The sequence below is a fragment of the Typopeltis vanoorti genome, chromosome 1, assembly GCF_054136105.1.
Source record: "Typopeltis vanoorti isolate ZY-2024b chromosome 1, IOZ_Tvanoo_1.0, whole genome shotgun sequence".
NCBI classification, from domain to species: Eukaryota; Metazoa; Arthropoda; class Arachnida; order Uropygi; family Thelyphonidae; genus Typopeltis; species Typopeltis vanoorti.
Window position 1 is genome coordinate 88,507,671 of NC_143549.1, and position 20,974 is coordinate 88,528,644.

At 35.7% G+C, this 20,974-nt stretch overlaps 1 protein-coding gene across 4 annotated transcripts in view; it reads right to left on the minus strand.

Moving 5' to 3' along the window:
- Positions 1-20,974, minus strand: part of LOC150110187 (puratrophin-1-like) — an 877,727-nt gene that overhangs the window by 121,991 nt on the left and 734,762 nt on the right. For all 4 annotated transcript variants that reach the window (XM_090398282.1, XM_090398290.1, XM_090398300.1 and 1 more), the window contains one exon: positions 20,394-20,597. In XM_090398282.1, the coding sequence (XP_090254408.1) occupies positions 20,394-20,597 (204 nt within the window). The remainder of the gene's footprint in view (positions 1-20,393; positions 20,598-20,974) is intronic.

Genomic DNA, 20,974 nt, shown 5'->3' on the forward strand with positions numbered 1-20,974 from the left:
TTGGTGAGATTCAAACCCACAGCCTCTTCACTGGAGAGTGGATGGAAGGAGGGCAAGATTGTGCCACTTCATAAAGGAGGTGATCAAACTCAAGCATCAAACTATAGGCCTATCTGTGTGTCAGGTGTTGTGGTTAAGTTGTTGGAGAAGCTTGTGAGAACTAGGATCCAGAGTTGGGTTGACAACAATGGTATAATCTTTGATGGACAGCATGGATTTGCTAAAGGGAGGTCGTGTTTTAGTAATCTACTTACTTATTACAATAAAGTGACTGCTTCCTTGGACAGAGGAGAAGGATACACAGTAATATACTTGGATTTCGCAAAAGCTTTTGATAGAGTACCTCATGATAAGTTGACAGTCAAACTAGAGCAGATGGGGTTGGATTAGATTAGTGCATTGGATTGGAGACTGGCTATCTGATAGGTATCAACAAGTTGTGTATGGGGGTGCAATATCCAGGAAAAGGAAAGTCACTAGTGGAGTGCCTCAGGGATCTGTTGTAGGGCCATTACTATTTAACTTGTATATTAATGATATTGGCGAAGATTTGGAGGGAGATATTCAGTTGTTTGCAGATGATGCAAAGTTGGGACGAACCATAAAGAGTAGTGAAGATGTTGTGGCCTTGCAAGAAGACTTGAATAAATTGAGTGATTGGGCAAGCAAATGGGGATGCGAGTTCAATGTTGCAAAATGTAAGTTTTTAAAATTTGGAAAACAAAGATGGGATGCAGAATTTATGCTTGGTGAGAATATATTGTTGGAAGTGGAGGAAATAAGAGATCTGGGGGTGATAGTGGATAAGGATCTAAAATTTAGAGGGCACATTGCCAAAATTGTGAAGACAACACAAAGAGGAATGATGCGGAGGACACTGACGTGTAGAAGTAGGGAGATTCTTGTTCCATTGTATAAGGCTTTGATTAGGCCACACATGGACTATTGTGCCCAGATTTGGTCACCTGGTTTTCAGAAGGATGAAGAGATGTTGGAAAGGGTCCAAAGGCGACTGACTAAGGTAGTTTCTGACCTCTGGAATGTCGAGCATGAGGAAAGATTGAAAAGATGTAATTTGCAGAGTCTAGTGGAGAGAAGGAAGAGGGGAGATATGATAGAGACCTACAAGTTGGTAAGGGGTTGTTATATGATCAATGGTGGAGAAGTTCTACAGAGAATAGTGGGAGATCAGGGGAGAACCAGAGGTCATCCCTGGAAACTGTATAAAGAGGGTGTGAGTAGGGGAGTGAGAGGCAGGTTTTTTTCGTGCAGAGTTGTGAGTGATTGGAATGCCTTGCCTGAGAGTGTGGTGTCTGCAAGGAGTTTGAATGTGTTTAAGACGCGGTGTGATGAGAAGTGTGTGAGATAAAAGGACCTCCTAGATGAGTCTTTGACTCCATGAGGTCTCGTTTAATAATAATAATAATAACAACCAGGCCAACTCAAGGAAAAGACTTAAATATAGAGAGTGAAATGTATAATTGTGGAGGAAAAATGAAGTCCCGCTAAGTTAAAAAAAAATGGTTTCAAGAAAAAGGCAGTGGGTTGCTTAAAGATCAAATAACTGGGAGATTTCCACATTGACTTTCAAGAATGCAGAGAACTGACTGGGACTTCTGACCTAATATCCAATCCTTACCATCACGTGGTGCACTCTGCTAGTATTATTTATTAGGTACTGAACAAACATGGATGGGCTGGCAATTTGTGGCTTAGCTGACCAAATTGTATTCTCTATTGGCTTAAACCACAAATGCATATGATGGTACAAAATGATGAGATTTCATGGTGTGATGTTGCTTGGTTAAATAGGGACCCCTGCTGCTTCTGTGAGGAAACCAGAGAAAACAATGAAAAGTTAGCTACTGGAACAATCTCCAACTCTACATCTAGAAGAAGAAGAATAAATCCAAAGTAAGAAGAAATAAAGATAGGAACCATCAATATAAGGAGTATTAATGGAAAAGAAATCATACTTGCAGAAGAATTGGAAAAGTACCACATGGATATAATTGGCATTACTAAGACAAAAACAGGTGATATCTTACTAAATAATAAGTATAAGATGTTATCTTCTCTTCTTTCCAGATTCCATCAGTAGTCTGAAAGTGCTTTCCATCAGTGCCTTATCCTTGCTATTGGTCTTAGTACAGCAAAACTCTTCTTCTCACATTCCACTAAAGTAGATCTCCTCAATGAGATTTTTAGGACAATGTATTTTTAGGACAGCCAGGCTTTTCATTCCTTGAAAAGCCTGGCTGTCCTTGGATTCCATTCAATGGCTGCATAACAGATTTCTTGATGATTTTTCTTTCTTAAGTGTATGTCCAATCTAAATTTTCATTTTCTGATTTCAAGGTTGTGTTTTTGCTGATTGGTCTTCATTAGTAATAATTTGTGACCATCAAATTCAGAGTATGCTCCACAGACCTTGGTTTATGCTTATAGCTTTCTTTGTATTTCCTTTGAAAACAGCTACAATTCACATTCATATAAAAGAGCTGATTTAATACATGCATTAAATATTTTTATATAAGTGGGAATATTTTTAGTTTAGCATTAACACTTCTTGCCTTTTGAATTCCTTATATCAACATCTCTAGTTGCTTCTCCATCTGCAGATAAAATACTGCCAAGATATGTAAACTTAAGATTAAGACACATGCACGCAGGCACTAAAACAGCAAATGAGGTCGAAGAGAGGAAACTACCGTTTTTCCTAAAGTTTTTTTTATGGCCAAACAGGCAGGATAGCAATATCAGAATTTCAGAACACGAGGACTACATCTGGTTTCACCAGTACAGCCACTATGGGCTTGCAGATCATGCTCTGGATACTAGCCACAGAATACGTTGCAAGAAAGTCACAGTAATACACCGCAACAAGTTTAAATTTGAAAGACTATTCATAGAATCAGCCTTGGCCCTAAAAAACATCTCAAACCTTAACAAAAATTTGGAAGACATACATCATGAGAACATCAGCCCAACAGCCAAGAATACCTAATATAGCACGCTGAGGGGGGGGGGGGCACCATCAGGACTTGAAAATGAAAAGGAGAACAGTAGTCTCCTCTCTTTGACCTCATTTGCTGTTTTAGTACCTGCGTGCACGTGTCTTAATCTTAAGTTCCCATGAAGATGGCAACATGACGTTGCCGAAATATAGGAAATATATATAAGGTTTATTTTAATTTATATTCCAGTTTACATTGTGAATTCCTTAAGTTATTTAACAATCATGTACAGTCAACATATAAGCCTTTCTACGAGAATTAAGATATGTAAAATTGGAAACAGCCTCAATTTTTCCATTTTCAATTGTATGTGGTGACTAGTCATTCTTTTGGACCTTGGGAAGACATATACCTGACAAAAAAGGGCAACTTGTGCCGTGTCTTTTATGTCGCAAGACTTATCTATAGCAAGTGATAAGGCAGAAGAAGGTTGAATATCTTCCACCTGCAAATATGTTACATTTGAAGACATTTTAGCTATTCTATGTTGTACTGTTTTAGCGGATACGAGAAGCTGGGCATAATGAAATATAATTTATCAAAAAACATTTTACAACGATATTTCCCAATTAAAAATACCTACCTAAATAAAATAAATAATTCTCTAATAATTTAATTATTAAAATAAATAATTTAGACACGAAACACTGTTTGTCTCACTCTCTCACGTACTGATTGACTATAAGTACATAGTTTCGTCGCATCTGTGGTCGCCTCCCGTGTGCGGTGATCGCCGACTGGCACGAACGGACTTGTCAGAACGTGTTTATCACGGCGCAGTCTGCACATTTTAGTTTTTTTTTTTAATTTTTGGCAAATATTAGATACTTAGTTTACGAGTAAAGGTGTATGCCCAGCTATGCCGAAATCAATGAAAATTACCAAACATATAAACTTCCGAGAGCTTCCGACGGACTGACGACAGTGACGATGCGTGTCACGGGGGAGGGCTGCGGTGAAAAGCGAGTACAAGTGGCTGAGAGATAGAATCGGTGCCTAATCCTCATTAATCGATTCAGAACGATTTTTAAATTTTTTTTTTTTGATAAAATAAATAATATTTGTGTATGGAACTAAAGAGCCGCAGCTTCACATCCAAAGAGCTGCATGTGGCTCGCGAGCCGCAGGTTGCCGACCCCTGACCTAGTACTTAAGATTTAGTTGCATCTGTATCATTTTAAAAATTGAGAACAAAATCTTCAAAATGCTATGAAGGGCTGAGTTTAGTAAGGTATTTAAGGTATGGTAGGTTTTTAACTTCACAGAGCACAAGAAACTATTTTTGCAGTGAGAACAAAACCCATTATTGCCCCCCCTCCCCCCAATGGCAATACCAAAATCACCAGGACATCCAAAAGCATGGCATATACATAGGGTGCATTTCTTCCGAAGAAGGGGGGGGGGGGGGGGGTACTGAAACACGGTGACTTTTTTTTGTGCCAATTAAATATATTATATTTGTAATTTAATGTATTAATAGGTGACATGCCAGGGCAGAGTTTGTTATAATTTAGGTAATGCAATACCTAAATTATAACAATAAATGTAATATCAAAGGTTCACTCTCTAAGTTCTCTGGTCTGGTCATTTTTGAAATTGTCAACATATTTATGGATAAATAATTGATTTCTATAATAATAATAATATTATAGAACAGTAATAAAAGGCAGAAAAACCATTCTTATGAGTTTTTTTTTTTTTTTTTAACTTGAAAGTGTTGCTGGCCTGGTTGGCTGAGTGGTTAGTGTATCCGCTCTCCAGCCAAAAGGCTGCGGGTTCGAATCCTGCCGTGGGCATGGATGTGTGATTGTCTGTGAAAATACTAGTGGTGGTGGTGGTTGGCAGTAGATGGCATTGGTGTAGTTGCAGTTTGTTGTAGTTGGTGGATTGAGTGGTGGGGACAGAGTTGTAGAGTAGGTGCCCTCCCTCGATGAGTCTTTGGACTCCCTGGAGGTGTCATGTAATAAAAAAATAAAGTAATAAAAATAAAATTTATTCTCATTTCTGTTTGTATTTATTTTCCAACCAACTTTGAGTGGTTCTTCTTGTAAATGTGGTTAGTTTACTTTGGATATCTGCATGTCTGTGAGCAATTAGACATACATCGATACATTATATTCAGGCAATAATGATCAAGGAAAGGAAGAAGATAGCATTCAAACCTTGATTGGAAGATCATGTGGGCATACTTCAAAATGGGAAAATGAAACATTCGTGCCTATGATCTCACAGAAGATCATTACAAGGTTCCTCTAAGGAAAAAGTTGGAGAATTTTTCACATCATTAGAACAGACACCTGACAGAGAAAATGGAAAAAGTGGTCCTTGTTGGAGATCTAAACAGCAGAATAGGAAACAAATCCCATCAGGCATATAGGAAAGTATCTGCTTGATTTCTGCTAAGGACATGGACTAGTCATTACTAATACTATGCTCCAACATGAAGATGTGCACAAGTTCACATGGAGATAAGACACAAGAAATAAGAAAATCCTCATTGGCTATGTCATTGTTGATACTGATATCTTCATGCTGGTTCAAGATACAAGAGTGTGTAGATGATTTGAAATTGGAAGTGACCATTACTTAGTGCTAATCTGGATAAAAATGGATATTACATAGAAAAGAACAGTATATAATAGCGAAGTTGAAGCAAATCATCAGAGAGAATTGCAAAAAGTTGAGAGACGTTTAAATGAGCACAGGGAATAAAAGAAACAACAAAGCAAGGAAACAGGTAAGTCAAAAAATAACGAAAATCAGGTAAGTGACGTTGTTAGTAAAAAGAAAGAAATTATTTGGTATGGTGACTATAATAAAACATGCTATAGATGAGAGAGTTATAACATTGAGTTTTCCTGGAGCGAAAATTAAAAATAACTCAAGTAATTCAAAAACAGAAAAGAAAAGTAAATGAAATGGTAGTTGTAGTATGTACGAATGATTTAACTGGTGAGAAGTTCAGTATGAGAGAGGACATGAAAGGGTTGCTGGAAGAGGCAAGAGTGAAGAATGAGAAAGTGAAAATCGTTAGTATTTTACCTTACTATGACAAAAATGAATCAAAAAGAAGGGCTATGATGGCAAACGATTCAATGTGTAGACTATGTAAAAGGAATGGATGTGAGTTTTTGGATGTGTGGAGTGAGTTTGAGGGAAGATTGGATTTTTATAAGAGGGATGGCCTACACCTGAATTCGTTTGGTATCAGGAGTCTGGAAAAACTAATAACCAGTATGAGACCTAAAACACAGAGAGTCAGTGAAACTAAATTATAAAGGGAGGAATGACGTGAATGTGAGTTTTAGAGTGAAAATGATATATAACTGTGTTAATGATGGGAACGGGATTTGTCATGGGAATGTTGACAAGGTGAGAATGATTTCGGGTTTGTGTTCGTCTGGTTCGGACCAATCATATGTCTGCAAAGATGTCTACATGTGTAAGGCATTAGAGACATCAGGCAGACTGCAAACAAGGGTATACTAAAGAACATGAAAGTAAATTATTATGTCTGTACACGAATGCTAGGAGTATCAGAAACAAAGGGGTAGAGTTTGTTGCCTTAGTCAATATGTTGCGACCTCAGATTGTAGGAATTAGTGAGACCTGGCTATCAGAATCAGACCTATATTAACTGGTATCAAGTGTCATGAGTACAGTATTTTTAGGAAGGATAGAATGGCTAGGGGAGGAGGGGGCATGCTGCTAATGATATTGGATGACTTAAATCCAGTTAGAGCTGAGACCTATGAATGTAGTAATAGTACTAATAGTACTAGTAGTACTAATAGTAATAGTACATTTCATGTGGCAGTGAGTTTGAAGCCATCTGGTGCGAGGTGGAATCTAATAAGACAAATTACACAGTGGGATGTTGTTACAAACCTGGTGGATCGGTTGCTGGTGATGAAGAAATGCATCACCAAATAGAAAAGGTGAGAGTGAAAAGAGTAATCATAATGGGAGACTTTAATTATACAAATATTGATTGGGTAGCAGTAGAATCTCATGAGAAGAATGAAAATGCATTTATTGAGCTGTTGCAAGACAACTTCCTCACGCAGCATGTGACAGAAGGAACTCTAGGTCAAAGAGTGCTAGATTTGATTATAGTGTCAGAGGGCATTTCAGTTAAAGACGTAATTATTCTGCCTCCAGTTGGTACTTACTGTCGAAGTGACTAAGTTTATGAATGTTCCATTCAGAAAAGGTTACATGTTGAACTACAAAGCAGGAAATTAAGACCAACTGAGGAGTATACTGAGTTCAGTGGAATGGGATCGGTTGCTGGATGGAAAGGATATCGACAGTGTATGGGAAGCATTTAAACAATATTTAAATGATGTGATATCAGAATGTGTCCCGAGAGTTCGAAGAATAAATAGAGTAGGAGTCAAATGGAAGTGTAATCTTATTAAGCAAGAGATTCGTAAGAAAAGGACAATGTGGAAGGAATACCGTTTGCATAAGGATGACGTCCATTATGAACGTTATAAGCAACAGGCTAGAATAGTCACAACTGTTGTACGGAAAGCAAAGTCTGATTATGAAAAGAAACTGGCACTGCATGCTAAAGACAACCCACAAGAATTCTATCAATATGCTGCAAGCAAAAGAAAGAATGAATATGAAAGAATAACTCTTCTAAATCCAGATGGAGTGAGGGTTACTGATGCAGAAGAGGTTGTTCAGTTAATGAGTGCCCATTTCGTTAAAAGCTATCAACCTTCATCTCTTCACTAGATGAAGAAATGCAGGTGTGTGAGGCCAAGGTATTAGAGCTGTTGCACAAACTGAATAAGAATTCAGCAATAGGGAGTGACGGAATATCAACATGTGTGCTAAATGAGTGTTCAGCTGAATTGATTATTCCTTTAACCAGGATGTTTAATATGAGTCTCAGAACAGGGAAGATTCCGCAGGAATGTATGGTAATTCCATTGCATAAGGGTGGTGCAAAGACCGATGAATCAAACTATCGACCAATTAGTATCTCAGGAGTGAAGATTTTAGAAAAATTAGTTAGGGCCTGCATTCAGAAATGGGTTGACAGTGAATCTCTACTTTGCAATGAACAACATGGGTTTACTAAGGGAAGGCCATGTTTTAGCAACTTGCTCACATTCTATGAAAATGTTACCATTGAACTAGACAAGGGGAATGGATACACCCTGATACTTTTGGATTTTGCTAAGGCTTTTGACAGAATACAACATGACAGAATGCTACATAAATTGGAGAAAATGGGTTTGGGTTATACAACATTAGCATGGATAAGAAGATGGCTGACTGGCGGATATCAAAAAGTGGTATACAGGGGGAACTGAGTCAGCAAGGTGTACCACAAGTGGTGTACCACAAGGATCAGTGCTTGGTCCACTGTTATTCAATCTGTACATTAATGATATTGGGAAGGATTTGACAAAGCGACATACACTTATTTTCTGATGATGCAAAGATAGGCAGGGTAATCCTGAATGCTGCTGATATGCAGTCCTTGCAGAATGATTTGAATAAGCTGGAATTGTGGGCATGGGAAAATGGGTGTCAGTTCAATGTCAGTAAATGTAAAGTCATTCACTTCGGCATGATTACCTATCCAATGTCATATTATATTGGTGGGATTACGCTAGAAGAAACTGATGAGGCTAGGGATCTTGGAGTGTTAATAGATAGGAAGCTAAAGTTCAGGGGCCATGTGGCAAAGATTGAAAATACACCTCAAAAGATAATTGCAATGCTCAAACGAACGTTCACATGTAAAGATAAGGATGTTATTTTGCCTCTTTACAAGGCCTTGATAAGACCTCACTTGGACTATTGTGCGCAGGTCTGTTTCCGATGTCATTCTGATATATTGGAGAGAGTACAAAGGCAAGTGTTAAAAAAGATATCAGGATTGTGGAATACTGATTATGAAGACAGGGTGAGAATTTGTAGATTGCAGACACTAGCAAACAGGAGAAAGAGGGGTGATATGATTGAGACTTACAAACTGCTGAAAGGGTCATATGGGATTTCAACTGATAGAATTTTTTAATTTATGGAGGGTGGAGAAAGGACGAGAGGGCATCCTTGGAAGCTGAGAATGAAGGCTGCCAAGAAGGGTGTAAGGGCTAGATTTTTCTCTCAGAGGGTGGTGCATGATTGGAATGGATTGCCATTGGATGTTGCGAGTGCAAGCAGTGTGAATGAATTCAAGAATAAGTATAATAGCTGGTGTTTGTAGTATGTGGCCTCCCTCAATAAGTCTCTGACTCTCTGGAAGTCTCTCTTAATAATAATAAGAAGAAAGTTTTAAAAAGAATTAAAGTTGAGCAGCTTTTACAGGTAAACTGCAGACTCTACTATACAAACATTACTGAAGAAAATTTGAAGCAGTTTTAAAACAAGAACCAAATCTTGGAATCAGTAGCAAGCTCTGAAGAAGATAGTGATTGATTGATTGATTTAGCTAGGGAGGTATGTGGTGAAGTTGTCTGTAAAGACAGAAAAATAAGAACTCAATGGAAGACACAAGAAGTTAAAGATGCAGTTCTGGAGAAGATGAAAGCATACCAAAAGTTCCTAGCAAATAAGTTGACAGATGCCCTACAACAATACAGAAAAAAAAATAAAAATAAAAGAGGTAAGCTATGTGTAAAAGTAGCTAAACAAAAGTCATGAGGAGACTGGCAAGAATATAGAAATTATCAGAAATGTGGCAACATGTTCTGGAGGGTATTAAAAAAGCTTGTAAAAGTGTAAAAGGAATCAAGATGATAAAAGTGATATGAAAACTGAAGATAAGGATATCCTAGATGTCTGGAGTAATTACTTTGAAAGATTGTTAAATGAAACAAGCAGTGACAGAACATGCTAGAACATTAGGAATGCGAAGAGAAGTATATATCAATATTTGAAGAAGGAAAAAAGCCATCAAAATCCTGAAATGCAGAACAGCTTAAGTAGATGATATTCGACCAGAAATGCTAAGTATGGAGGTAAAAGTTTTTGATGAAGCTACACTGCATAATTCAAAGGGCCTGGTCAGAAAGTTGAATTCTAGATGGTTGGAGTAGAGTTCTAATAGTTCTCATCTATAAAAATATAAAAAAAATTAAAAATTAAAAAAAAAAAGAAAAAAAAAGAGAATAAAGCTGAATGTGAGAATTACAGAGGAATTTCTGTACTTAGTGTTTCAGGTAAGATTTATGCAAACATACTAGTTTGCATAGTGGTTCAAAAAGACTGTGGAAGAGAAACCTGAAGGAAAAACAAGCTAAGTTCAGGGCAAATAAAGGTTGTCAAGATCAGATTTTCAGTTTATGACAAATAGTTGAGTAAACATAGAAAGATCTGGAAAAGGCATATGACAAAGTGTCCAGAGAAAAACTTTTGTATATGGGGTAAATGGAACATTATACAGAACAAATACATAGTCCATATTTAAGTTGTAAGTCAGCAGTTAGAATTAAAGGAAATACAGGAAGATGGTTTGATGTAAAATCAGGGATAAGACAAGGATGCACATTTTCTCCACTCTTTTCATCATCTATATGGATGTCATTATGAAAGAAAGTGACATTAAACCTGATATTAGAATAGAACATGTCAAACTCAAAAGTTCTGCTTTATGCAAATGATAGTGCACTCCTAAACACATCTAGTGCAAATCTCCAGGAAAATCAGCAATAAAAAAAGACCAAAACTATGAAAATAGGCAGAAACATTGAACAGGTGGACTACATTCTGAATCGAGAGTCTATAGAACAGGTAAAATATTTCAGCTATTCAGACAGATTTTCAGTAAAGATGGCAAGTTAAATCTGGAAATAGACAACAGAATAAGCTAAGCGGGTATGGTGGATAGCCAGCTGAATAAATTTCTATGGAATAAGACAGAATTTAGGCCAAAATACTAAAGCAGCAGTATACAAGTTAAAAGTTAAAGATCTGAGAGTTAGGTTAGGAATAAAGCACTCAAAGACAAGTGACCTGAGGATTCTGAAAAAAATTAAGATAGTAAACAGATGATATCATGGCAGCATCATATTAAAAATGAAAATAATAGAAAGGAATTTGATATTGTTAGCATTCAAGAATGTGTAAGCAGAGCTAATCTAAGGTGGTTTGGTCAGTTAAACAGAATGAATGAGAAAAGGTTAGCGAAACAGGTGTTTAATGCCAAGATGACAGGAAATAGACCCAGAGGAAGACCAAGTTCTAGGTGATTGATTCAGTCAGAAGTACCTTAGATGCATGAAATGTTAGATATGAAAATATCGGAATGCTAACAAGTAATGGACTAATTTGGAGGAAAATTGTGGATAGAAGATTAATAATAATAGCATAAACTGAATCATGTAGTGCTGTCATAGCAGTCTGAACACCCCTTGAGGTACATATCAGGAAATTGATGATGATGAAAAAGGCAGCTAATTCCAAACATCAGCAGAGAACCTTGATAATGAACTTTCTGAACATACTGTTGCAGTTATTGTTGTTTTTTTTAATTAATCCCATACACAAGAGGTAGAAGGACCTATAAGCAGATCAGTGCTTGTGTGTGTGATGCAGGTGAGAACTAAGAAGTTTATTGATATTTTTTGAAGAGTTTCAGGATATCCTAGTTTTCTTTTTCCTAATGGTTTGGTAAATCTTTGTTTTCATTCTTTCAACATGTTCCATCCATTTATGTTAATATTTTTTTAAATTTTTTCTATTACTGATTCCTGGTTCAATTCTTTCATAATTTCTTCATTTCTTTTTGTGATTCAATAGAGTATATTTTGCAGTTTTTCTCATAAACTTCATTTCAGCTGTTATTAATCTTCGTTTGTCTTTTTGTTTTATTATCCAGATTTCCATACAATAGGACTGGTAGGGCTAAGTATTGTATACTTTTAGTCTACACCCTCTGTCCAAAAAGAAACCGAACTTTTGATAGAAAATAAAACACAGGCCAATTATAATTATTCAAATAATTTATTTCAATCAATATACTCTCCCTCAGCTTCGATACAGTGTTTGGCATGGTCAATTAATTCATTATTTGAGTTTTTTTTATATCGGTTTTTGGGATACTGTTGAGGGTCATGGTTACTGCTGCTTGAACGTTTTCAATGGTGTCGTATCGCTTTCCTTTGATCGGTAAATGAAGTCGGAGGAAAAGAAAGAAGTCACAGGGTGCTAAATTAGGTGAATACGGAGTGATCCAACACACAAACTTAGTTTTGACTCAAAAACTGTCTCAGAATGTTCGAACAATGAGATGGTGCATTATTGTGCAAAAGTGACCAGCTGCCTGCATCACGATATTCATGCCATACGTGACGAATTCTTGCTATCAATCGCTTCAAAACTTCTCGATAAAACTCACCATTGGCCGTTTTGGCTAGGCAAAATGAATTCTTTGTGGATAATACCCTTGGAATCGTAGAAACAAATCAGCATTGTCTTTACTTTTGATTTCTCCAAGCGACTTTTTTTCGGATGCCCCTCTTCTGGAGGTCTCTACTCGGTACTACTCTGGTGCTTTGTTTCGGTCTCATACTCAAAACACCATGTTTTGTCACCAGTAACTATCATTTCAAGGAAGTTTGAGTCCTTACGAGCGGTTTTAATGAGGTCCTTGCAGCGTTTAATTCGATACATTTTTTGGTCGTCAGTCAACTTGTGGGGAACAAATCACGAATTCAATTTACGAAGGCCCAAACTCTCGTTCAAAATGTTGTGAACAGTTGATTTTGGAATCCCCAATTCATCTTCAATCAATCTTATGGACAATTTCGGGTTTTCTTTGATGAAATCATGCAGTTTTTGGATGTTAACTTCGCTCAGTCCAGTTTTTGGATGGCCCGGATTTTCATTGTCCTCAAGCGTCTCACGACCACTTTGAAATCGCTTAAATCACTCGTAATCTTGAGTATGGGATAAGCATTCACGGTATGCTTTTTGAAGCATTTGATGCGTTTCGGTAAAACTTTTATCATTTAGCACAAAAGTCAATTGCAGCTCTGTTTGAAATTCATTTTCTGACCGTTTGTCAAAACACACTGTCACTCTTGGCACTATAACTTGGCTTCTAATGAAACAAATGTCATAAACAGTTGACACAAGGTCAACTGTTTATGACATTTGTTTAACATGTTGCCGCTTTTGACAACAAAAAGATACAACAGGTGGTGCCACTAGTTCTATTTTCGAAAAAGTTTGGTTTCTTTTTGGACAGAGGGTGTAGTTTGTTTTTGAACTAGGTTATTTTTAAACATAGAGTTACACCTGTTATTTTTAAATATTTTTCAAGTTTTAGGTTTATATTTTTTTTTTCATTTCATACCTAGGATGTATGATTACTCCATATGTAATCATACATCCTAGGCAGTTAAATGAATTCACCTGTTCTAAAATCTTGTTATCTATTATTATTTTAGTTTTCATTGGATCTTGTCCTTTAAAGACCATCATTTTTTATTTTTCTGTTGATATTATGATTTCATAATCTTTGGCTATTTCGTTTAAATTTAAAATATCTTTCTGTAAGTTATCTTCAGAATTTGTAATTATTATTTGGTCATCAGCAAAAAGGAGAGTGTTTAAGTTCACAGTAGGAGAAAGTGATGGAAATTTTTATTCCATTTTATTATTATTTTATTTAGATAAATATTAAAAAGAATTGCTGAAAGGTGATATCCCTGTCAGATTCCGTGGTTTATCTCTCTCAGATATGATATTTCATAATTTAATCTTATTTGTATTTGATTATTTTCATACATTATTTGCTATTTGTCTTTCTTTTAATATGTTGAATAAAATACTTCTTTTAACTTAATTAAATGCTTTTTCAAAGTCAATAAATGTAATATGTGTTTCTAAATTGTATTATCTACTTTTCTCTATTATTAATTTTAGGCAAAAGGCCAGGTCTATACATGATTTCTGTATTACTGGGAATAATGGTAGGTGAACTGAGTTCTCTTTTGTGAAAGAAAAGGCAATAATTTTGGTGATGTTGAAGGTGTAGTTCTGATTTTGGTGTGCCTGCTGTCTAACATGTTTTTAAATTATATTTCTGTGGATTGACTGGAGATATTAGCTAATAATGCAAAGTTGGAGAGAATTATAAGGAGCACGGCTGATGTTTATTCCCTGCAAGAAGATTTGAATAGACTTTCAACTTGGAAAAATGAGTGGGGCTGCAGTTTTAATATTATTATTACATGACACCTCCAAGGAGTGCAAAGACTCATTGATGGAGGGCACCCACTCTACAGCTCTCTGTCTCTACCACTCAATCCACCAACTACAGCAAACCAATGCATCATCTACACCAATGCATCTACTGTCCACCACCACTAGTATTTTCACAGACAATCACAAACATCCATGCCCACAGAGAGATTCAAACACTCAGTCTTTTTGGCTGGAGAGCGGATACGCTAACCACTCGGCCAACCAGGCTGGCTATATTAATAAGTGCAAGGTATTACATTTATTAATGTAATACCTTGTAATTTATGAGATTTGAGATATAGGAGTCATGGCTGACAGTAGACTGAAGTTTAGTGGCCATATTTCAAGTGTTGCAAAGACTGCACATTATTCTGCTGCTCATAACAAGTACACTAACATGTAGGGATAAGGAGGTGGTTGTGCTATTATATAAAGCACTGGTCAGACCACACTTGGACAATAGTGCTAGGATTTGGTCACAACATTAAGACAACATGAGAGTTCTGGAATGTGGTCATGGAGAGAAATTAAAGGAATGTGGATTACAGAGTTTGGTGGATAGGAGGAAAATAAGTGATATGATACAGATTTTAAGTTAATAAGAGTATTTTGTTGGATTAATCAGGAGGGGATTATAAAAAGAGTGGAATGTGAGATGGGAAGAACCAGAGGCCATTCCTGGAAGTTTTGCAAGAGAGTGGTAAAGAGGATGTGAGGAGTAAATTTTTACAAGGAGAATTGTGGATGAATGGAACACATTACTAGAATATGTTGTTAATGCAGGGAGTCTTATGGATTTTAAGATTCAATATGAGATATATATATATATATATATATTGTCAGTTGAATGAACCTTCCATGATAAGTCTCCTGACCCCATGAAGAGTGTGACAATAATGTTCCATTTACTCAATAGAATTGTAGTATTTTGAAAAGCTTTTCTCTTGGATACCTTCTCATCTTTTTTTTTTTTACAAAATTTAAGTACAAATTGTTATGTTTCCATGATTTTTCAACTATCTGTCAAACTGAAACTCTGATCTTGATAGCCCCTATTTTAACTAACATCAGCTTGTTCTTCTCCAAGTTTCTATCCACAATTTTTCTCAAGCACACTTACATAAATCTTACCTGGAATACATAGTAGAGAAATTTATCTGTAATTCCCACATTCAGCTTTATTTCCTTTTATAGATGAGAACTTGAGAGCTTTACTGCAATCATCCAGAATTCAACTTTCTGACAAGGTCCTCTATTATCACTTATTTTGCTTAACAGTTCCAGACATGGATAGAAGAGGTGCACAAATTCACATGGATAGAAGAGGCAAGGAATAAGAAAAGTCTCATTGACTATGTTATTGTTGATAGTAATGTTTTCTCCCTGGTGCAGGACACCAGAGTGTACAGAGGATTTGAAATTGGAAGTGATCACTATTTAGTCTTGAGCAGAATAAAATTGAATTTCATATTGAAAAGAATAACATGTAAGAAAGTTTTAAAGCAAATAAAAGTTGAGCAGCTCTCAGATGTGAACTGTAGACTAAAATACACAAAGATTATTGAAGAAAAAATGAAAGAGTTTGAGAGCAGGAATCAAACCTTGGAGATTCAGTGGCAAACTCTGAAGAAAACATTGATTGATTCTGCCAGAGAGGCATGTGGTAAGGTTGTCTGTAAGGATAGAAAAATCAGGGCTCCCCTGGTGGACATAGGAAGTTTTAAAGAGGCAGTGAAGGAAAAGAAGAAAGCATATCAAAAGTTTCTGTCAAATAAGTCAGCTTGTGCTCTTAGAGAATACAGAGACAAATGCAAGAATGCTAAACACTGTGTAAAACTAGCTAAACAAAAGTCATGGAGGACTTCGGCAAGAATATAGAAAATAAATATCAAGAAGGTGGCAAAATATTCTGGAGGTTGTTGAAGAAGCATAGGAATGGAGGAAAGAGTGCTATAAAAGGAATTAGAGATGATAAAGGTGACATGAAAACGGGAGAAAAGGATATCCTTGAAGTATGGAGTAATTACTTTGAAAAACTGCTAAATGAAACAAGCAGTGATGACAGCACGGTGATAAAAAACACTGACCAGGCATGCAGTCAGGAATACATATCCATACTTGAAGTAGAAAAAGCCATCAAAGACTTGAAATGTGGAAAGGCTGCAGGAGTAGATGATATTCGACCAGAAATGCTGAAGTATGGTGGTAAAAGAATCTTACAGTGGCTGCACTGCATAGTTTCAGAAAGCTTGGACAGAGGGACAAATTCCCGATGATTGGAGTAGAGCTCTCATAGTACCCATATATATAAAAAGGGAAATAAAACTGAATGTGAGAATTACAGAGGTATTTCCCTACTGAGTGTTCCTTGCAATATCTATGCAAGTATACTTGAGAAATGGTCGAGAAGAATTGTGGAAGAAAAGCTCGGTGAAGAACAAGCTGAATTCAGGACAAATAGAGGCTGTCAGAATCAGATCTTCACTTTACGACAAATAGTCGAGAAAGCATGGATAAATAACAAAGATCTGTATTTAAGTTTTGTTGATTTGGAAAAAGCATATGACGAAGTGCCAAGAGAGAAGCTATTCAATACACTACAGTTATATGGTGTCAATGGGGCATTATATCAAGCAATACTTAGTCTTTATTTAAATTTTAAGTCAGCAGTTAGAATTGAAGGAAGTACAGGAAGATGGTTTAATGTTAAATCTGGTGTGAGACAAGGATGTACATTATCCCCTCTGTTATTCATCATCTATATGGATCACATTATGAAGGAAAGTGGTAGTAAACATGATATCAAAATTGGAGATGTTAATGTCAGCTCTTTGCTTTATGCGGATGATGTTATACTTCTAAATAAATCCGCTACAAGTCTGCAAGATTCTCTGACTAAATTGAATAGCTGTTGTAATAGATATGGTATGAAGGTCAGCAATAAAAAGACAAAGACAATGAAAATAGGCAGAATCATTGAAAATGTCAACTGTGTTGTGAATGGAGAACCTGTGGAACAAGTAAAACATTTCAGCTACTTAGGCACGATTTTTACTGAAGATGGTAAATTAAATATAGAAATAGACAACAGAATCAGCAAAGCTGGTATGGTGGGAAGTCAACTGAATAAATTCATATGGAATAAGAGAGAAATTAGTCGGAACACTAAATTAGCTATATACAAGACAGTGTTCAAACCAGTTTTAACTTATGGATCTGAGAGCTGGGTCAGAAGTAAAACACTTGATCAAAGACTAGAGACTGCAGATATGAGAGTCCTGAGAAAGATTATAGGCGTGAACAGAGGCATCGATGGCAATATCAGATTAAAAACAAGGATATTAGGAAAGAACTTGACATTGTCAACATCCAGGAATGCGTTAACAGAGCTAATCTCAGGTGACATGTTCACTTAAACAGAATGGGTGAAGAAAGATTAGCAAAACAAGTGTTCTCTGCCAGGTTGGCAGCAAAACGACCCAGAGGAAGACCAAGATATAGGTCTATTGATACAGTACAAAGTGCCTTAGACGATAGAAATATAAGATCTGATAATGTTGGAGTCTTGACAAGTAACAGACTGATTTGGAGGAAAATTGTAGATAGGAAGTTAGTAATGATGTAAATTTTTCATGTAGTACTATCATATCCTGTACACCCCTTGAGGGTACATGGCAGGAATTTGATGATGTATTTCAAAGTAATCACTCCACACATCTCGAACATCCATATCTTCAATTTTCATGTCAGCTTTATCATTTTTGATTCCTTTTACAGTATTCTTTTCTCCATTTGTCAGCATTTTGAATAATCTCCGTTTTGCCACCTTCTTAATATTTATCTTCTATATTCTTACATTCTTCTATGTTTTTCTCTGTATTTTTTAAGGGCATCTGCCAAATGATTTGCTAGGAGCTTTTGGTATGCTTTCTTCTTTCAAGAACTGCTTCTGTAACTTCTTATGTCCATCATGGTGTACTTATTTTTCTATCCTTGCAGACAACTTCACCACATACCTCAGTAGATTAATCAATGTTTTCTTCAGAGTTTGCCACTGGAACTCCATGGTTTGGTTCTTGTTTTTGAACAATTTCATGTTTAATTGAATAATATTTGTATAGTTGAGTGTAGTGTTTTAAAAGCTGCCCAACTTTAATACTTTTTAAAACTTTACATATTTCTTCTTACATACATATTCTTACATATTTGCATTTCTTAACAGAGATCCAAAGTAACAAAAATGACAATCCAGAACTTGTTTGGATTGTCATTTTTGGAGAACTAATGTAAGTAGATGCTAAAAATGTATATATAGTTGATTTCTGTCAAGAACTCAGTTTTTTTAAGAGCAAGGTCTACTTTTATTCTGCAGTATGAAAGAGTTAAATGCTTTTATCTTCTGCAACATATCTATAAAAATTACATGCAGGAGATATTCTCAAACCTTTATAATGCACTGTGCAAGAAGCAATTGAAGCTACAGCAAAATAAAATTCATCGAAAATCATGTACAGTCTCATTTCCTTTCCTTTAGCGTTATCTGAAATGAATGCATAATCTCAGATAGTCTTGAATGCTTAACGAGCTAAGGAAACCTTGGCATCAATTGCCAAATAGAAAATAAAAGTTTATATTGTTTCTTACACATTCTTTGTCCAAAGTACAAAACATTTCTGCTATTAAAGTTAAATTAAAGAGATAAATTTTCAGAACTTTACGACAGGAAGCACAGAAGTTGGTCTCTGCCTCCCCCCCCCCACACACACACTCAACACACACTCCATTTTTGTGATTCTGACTCTGATAGTACACTAATACTGCACATAATACACTCTAGACAAGAAGTTAGCTAAGCTATTCTGAAGAACATGGTTTGTTTGTTTGTTCATTTGTTTTTACATCATTTCAAATTTGCAATAAGCAAAGCGACTTCGTTACTTCATGCACAAAGAACTACCCGAACATGATTTTAATATTTTTTTGGTTCTTGATGGGAATGTTGCTGTGGAATCTAACAGTGGAAAATTTTGATGTTAAATTTGAAACCAGCTGTTGTTTAGGAATTGTTCAAAGCAATGTTTAAATGAATCAAGATATTGAAACTTCATATTTGCTATAGTCAATGTCTTGGCTTATTGCTTTTTTTATTGTGGTGAGAACAGCCTGGTGAATGCTCTCAGAGTATGGTCCTGTCTTATTTCTCTTAAGAATGATTTCAATTCAGTACTCCTTAACTTACCTATCCCACTTCACATCCAGCTTTCTTAGCCTCCAAAAATGTTCTCATCCATTCATGATGCTGCTTCTCACTTGTTAGATCCCAAATCCACCCACCTTTAAAAAAGGTTTTCACATTTTAGATGGTGGTGCATCAAAAATCCCTCCCCCCCCAAAAAAAAAGCATTATGCTGTTCAGAAGAGAGCAGCCTGCTTAACAGATGACACTTCTCTCTCTTACACAGATTCAGTCTCTAATATTTTCTCATAGAATTTCTGTTTTTGCATTATGCTTTTTCTGCATGTATTTTCACCATCATTCTTCTAAGCATATAAAAATGCAAGAAAAGCTGTTGGACATCATCCATACATAGTTCAGTTTCAAGTTTATCAAGAAACTTCTTATCCTCCTCTTTCATACCATCTGTTTCTGTTCTTTGAAAATATCTCTCATACACGAGTTTTCCTACAACTGTACTTCTGTGTTATAGGTTTTGAGACCTCGTGTATGGAGATTGATATCAGAACAAATCAACCATTACAGTCTATAAAAATAAATGTAATAAACTTAGCATTTACTAACATGCAAATATAAGCATAAGTTTTATGTGGAAAAGAAGAGATTGAAAAATGTCAATGAAAGAGGAAAAGACTACTCTGAGAGGGAAGGACTGGATCTAAGACAGCTAGAATGCAAAAAAAGGTTGGCTGGAATTACACAAAAGAGAAGAAAATAAAATATAAATAGCTTAGTCCTTGTTGCTATCCAGGAAAAAATTATTGTTCACAGAAATACAAAATATAAATATAAAATTAAAATTGCTAAATTTTAATAATCTTACTGAATTGCTTTTTATTATAAAAAGTTTTTTATCTTAATATATGATAAACTTCAATTATTAAATTAACATATAATGCATTAACACAGTGGTTTATACTTACTTTAGATTGTTCTATTAACTTATCGTTCTCTAATTTTGTTGCTAACTCTAGCATTTCTTGAAAAGTTTCCTCGCTGACTGGTGGATGGTCTTCTTGATAATCCTGTAGGTATTTCATTAGTTTACTAATTCCCTCTACAGTATTTGTCTTGTCTAATCCCATATGAGAGACAAATCGCATGGTTTCCAATGCCCACTCATAACTCTAAAACAAATAGGTTTCCATAATAAAGATTTTTTTTTTTTTTTGTATTTGATTTACTTATCAGCAAAATGTAATAATTCATGAAGCTTATATTTACTAATTATTATTTTCATAGTAATTTTTAAGAGCATTAAAATGTAGTATAAATAATACAACTTCCATAGAGTGAACTGAGTGAAGGAAAGTCACCTTTTCTTTTAAAAGATATATTGGAATACTTCTTTTAACTCATATTATTATCAAACTAGACCTTCATGGAGTCAAAAGATCCATTGTAGTAGATATGCACATTGTTACAAACAAAGCCCATCACACTGTGCTTTAAACTCATTCAATGTATCCACATTCAGCAAAATGTCAGGCAGTGCATTTCACTC